The sequence below is a fragment of the Strigops habroptila genome, chromosome 22 (genome assembly GCF_004027225.2).
Source record: "Strigops habroptila isolate Jane chromosome 22, bStrHab1.2.pri, whole genome shotgun sequence".
Lineage (NCBI taxonomy): Eukaryota > Metazoa > Chordata > Aves > Psittaciformes > Psittacidae > Strigops > Strigops habroptila.
The window spans coordinates 2,353,722-2,357,316 of NC_044298.2; the positions used below are offsets into that span (position 1 = coordinate 2,353,722).

Sequence of the window (3,595 nt, forward strand, 5' to 3'; positions counted from 1 at the left end):
GGTGCCCCCCCACAGCCCCGGTGCTGGTGCCCGGTGAGCGCCCGGCGCTCCCGGCCATGTGCCATGCGCCCGGGGCACGGGGCGGGTGCCACCTCTTGCACTTGCGATTTAAATGCCACCAAGGTTAGAAGCGGCTGAGAAGAGATTTCCAGGATCGGACTTTTGGATGGAGATGCCTAAATTCCATCTAAGCTACGCTTTAAGCACCAATGGCCCGCGATGGCCCCTGCGGCGAGGCCGGTGCCGGGCAGGGATCCCGGCAGAGATGCCGCTTCCACATGGAGAAGGAGAGTCCTTTATTGCCGGAGGGGCCATGGGAAGCTGGGAAAGGCCCTTCCACCGTTCAGGGCTGTGTCTCCATCGAAGCGGCGTGGCACACGCTGCTCCAGGGACACGGCGGTGGCCGCTCACGGCTCCTCATTGTCCTCTCCGCTGCTGCGGCAGGGATAGATCCCACTGGAGCGCTGGGCTTTGGGAGCACCGCAGCTCCCGGTGAACGGCTGCACCTACCCGCGGTGCCGGCAGAACCGGATCACAGCTTGCTCCTGCTCCCGCGTCTCGATGGAGCCGGGTCGCAGCCGCCGGATCTCCCGGATGGCTTCGGCGCCGTCCATCTCCTGCTCCTTCGCCAGGTAGCACGCCAGCATGGTGCCGGTGCGGCCGTGCCCCAGCATGCAGTGCACAGCCACAGCCTGCGCGGCGGCACCGCGGCGTCAGCCGGGTCACCCCTCGGCGTGCCCCCCACATCCCCACAGCCCCCTTGTACCTCCCCGCGCGCGTTGGCCACCTCCACCAGCCGCAGGAAGCTCCGGATCTGCGCCGGCGTCGGCGCGGTGAAGTCGGGCACATGGAGCCGGTGCAGCCGGATGCCGGCGCAGGCGCCGTGGTGCGGGGGGTCCCGTTCCGTCAGCGACACCAGGTGCCGCACGCCCTGGCGCAGCAGGAACTCGTAGTGCGCCGGCGCCCGCGGCATGGCCAGCCCCGCCAGCCGCCCCACCGACACCCAGGAGAAGTTGGGGGGCTCCGATGTCCCCATCGCCTGCGGGCACCCGCGCCGTGGTCACAGGGAATGGGGTGCTCTGGGGGAGCCAGACCCCCAGGACCCCCAAGCAGATGCCCAGAACCCTCAGTCGGACCCCTGGGACCTCCAGGAGCCTCAGTCAGACCCTGGTCAGAGCCCCAGAACCCTCAGTCAGACCCCTGGGACCCCCAACCAGACCCCTGGGACCCCTGGTCAGACCCCTGGGACCCCCAACCAGACCTCTAGGACCCCCAACCAGACCTCTAGGACCCCCAGGATCCCCAGCCAGACCCCTGGGACCCTGGGTCAGACCTCTGGGATCCCCAGGACCCCGGACCGGACACCTGGGACCCCCAAGCCCACCCCCAGGAGCCCAGCCAGACCCCGGGGACCCACAACCAGACCTCCAGGATCCCCAGGACCTCCAGCCAGACCCCCAGGACCTCTGGTGAGACCCCCAGGAGCCCAGCCAGACCCCCTGGACCCTCAACCAGACCCCCAGAACCCTCAGTCAGACCCGGGGGCCTCCAGCACCCCCAGTCAGACTCCCAGGACCCCCAACCAGACATCTGGGACCTACAGGACCCACAACCAGACCCCCAGAAGCCCCCGTGAGACCCTCAGGAGCCCAGCCAGACCCGCGTGACCCACAACCAGACCCCTGGGATGCCCAGGACCCTGGTCAGACCCTTGGGACCCCCAACCTAGACCCCCAGGACCCCTCAATCAGACCTCCAAGACCCTCAACCAGACCTCTGGGACCCACAGGACCCACAGCCAGACCCCCAGGACCTCCGGTGAGACCCCCAGGAGCCCAGACCAGACCCCTGGGACCCACAACCAGACCCCCAGGACCCTCAGTCAGAACCGGGGACCCCCAGCACCCCCAGCCAGACCTCTGGGGCTCACAGGACCCAGACCCCCAGGACCCCCAAGCAGACCCCCGGGACCCTCATTACCAACCCCACAGACCGTGCCCCCTCCCCCGGCCCCGTTCAGCCGCCCCGAGCTCCCGGCCCCGCCCCGAGGCGCCGTTAGGCCTCAGCCCAGGCCCGGCCCCGCGGCCTGGCCCCGGCCGGGCCCCGCCGCGTCCCCGCAGCCCCCCGGGGCAGAGCCGGGCCTGACCCGGGCCCGCCCGGAGCCGCCGTACCGGGGAGAGCAGCGGCGGCGGCGGAGCGGGCCCGGCGGCGGCGGCGGCGGCGGCCCGGAGCGGAGCGGAACGGAGCGGGCGGGGAGCGGCACCGGCGGCGGGGCCGCGGCGGGCGCTGGGACACGGGGCTGGTCCCGCCGGGAATACCGGGAATACCGGGACACGGGGCTGCCCTCCCCCCCCGTACCGGGAATACCGGGACACAGGGCTGCCCCCCCCCCCCGTACCGGGAATACCGGGACACAGGGCTGCTCCCGCCGGGAATACCGGGACACGGGGCTGTTCCCCCCGGGAATACCGGGACACGGGGCTGCCCCCCCCATACCAGGAATATCGGGACACGACGCTACTCCCGCCGGGAATACCGGGACAAGGCGCTCCCCCCCATACCAGGGATACCGGGACACGGGGCTGCTCCCGCCGGGAACACCGGGTTGTGGGGCTGCTCCCCCACCCCGGGAATACCGGGACACGGGGCTGTTCCCCCCAGGAATACCAGCACACGGGACTGCCCCCCCCGTAACGGGAGTACCGGGACATGGGGCTGCTCCCCCGGGAATACCGGGACACCGTTTGCCAGGCAAAGCGGGTCGCTGCTCTGCAACCCCATTTGTTATTGACGCGGCCCCAGGGGGCTCGGGGAGGGGGTTACAGCAGGGAATGGGGGGCTGCAGCCTCCGGGATGCACCAGGATGCACAGGGATGGGGTTGGGATCCGTAACCGCTTCCATGGGTCCATGTGGGGTTGGGCAGCGCCGGAGCCGGTGGATCCGTGTCCTGCCCCCGCTGTGGGGCAGCGCGGGGGGGGTGGGGTGCCCCACATGGGTCACTGGGGGGGCTGGTGCTCCGGGGGGGACCCTGCCAAGCTGGGTGCTGCCTCCAGCCCTTCCCGACTGCATCCCACCCAGAGCTCCCATCCATCCCACCTGGAGCTCCCATCCATCCAACCGGAGCTCCCATCTCCATCCCACCCGGAGCTCCCATCCATCCAACCGGAGCTCCCATCTCCATCCCACCCGGAGCTCCCATCCATCCAACCGGAGCTCCCATCTCCATCCCACCCGGAGCTCCCATCCATCCAACCGGAGCTCCCATCTCCATCCCACCCGGAGCTCCCATCCATCCAACCGGAGCTCCCATCTCCATCCCACCCGGAGCTCCCATCCATCCAACCGGAGCTCCCATCTCCATCCCACCCAGAGCTCCCACCTCCATCCCACCCAGGGCTCCCATCTCCATCCCACCCAGAGCTCCCATCTCCATCCAGGCAGAGCTCCCATCTCCATCCCACCCGGAGCTCCCATCTCCATCCCACCCAGAGCTCCCATCTCCCTCCCACCCGGAGCTCCCATCTCCGTTCCACCCAGAGCTCCCATCTCCATCCCACCGGAGCTCCCATCTCCATCCCACCCAGAGCTCCCATC

The 3,595-nt window shown here is 70.0% G+C and overlaps 1 protein-coding gene across 6 annotated transcripts; it reads right to left on the reverse strand.

Annotated features, from left to right (window-relative positions):
- Positions 1-278: 278 nt before the first annotated feature.
- On the reverse strand, positions 279-2,721 carry DUSP23 (dual specificity phosphatase 23). Of its 6 annotated transcripts, none has more exons than XM_030474049.2 (4): positions 2,704-2,721; positions 767-1,039; positions 511-692; positions 279-432 (listed from the first exon to the last, which is right to left on the reverse strand). In XM_030474049.2, exons 2-4 carry the CDS (start codon positions 1,034-1,036, stop codon positions 408-410), a joined length of 477 nt encoding a protein of 158 aa, XP_030329909.1. In that variant the 5' UTR covers positions 1,037-1,039; positions 2,704-2,721; the 3' UTR covers positions 279-407. The 6 variants fall into 6 exon arrangements, with proteins under 6 accessions (XP_030329909.1, XP_030329915.1, XP_030329913.1 ...); XM_030474055.2 differs by lacking the exon at positions 2,704-2,721 and adding an exon at positions 2,399-2,462; XM_030474053.1 differs by lacking the exon at positions 2,704-2,721 and adding an exon at positions 2,562-2,612 and having other exon boundaries at positions 280-435.
- Positions 2,722-3,595: the final 874 nt, after the last annotated feature.

What these genes read in the sequence shown, in the direction of transcription:
- DUSP23 (XM_030474053.1), bottom strand. Translation starts at nt 1,036, where the DNA reads ATGGGGACATCGGAGCCCCCCAACTTCTCCTGGGTGTCGGTGGGGCGG. An exon ending in TGGCCAACGCGCGCGGGGAG is followed by an intron (nt 693 to 766) that starts GTACAAGGGGGC and finishes GCCGCCGCGCAG; the next exon opens with GCTGTGGCTGTGCACTGCAT. An exon ending in CGGTTCTGCCGGCACCGCGG is followed by an intron (nt 436 to 510) that starts GTAGGTGCAGCC and finishes TCCCTGCCGCAG; the next exon opens with CAGCGGAGAGGACAATGAGG.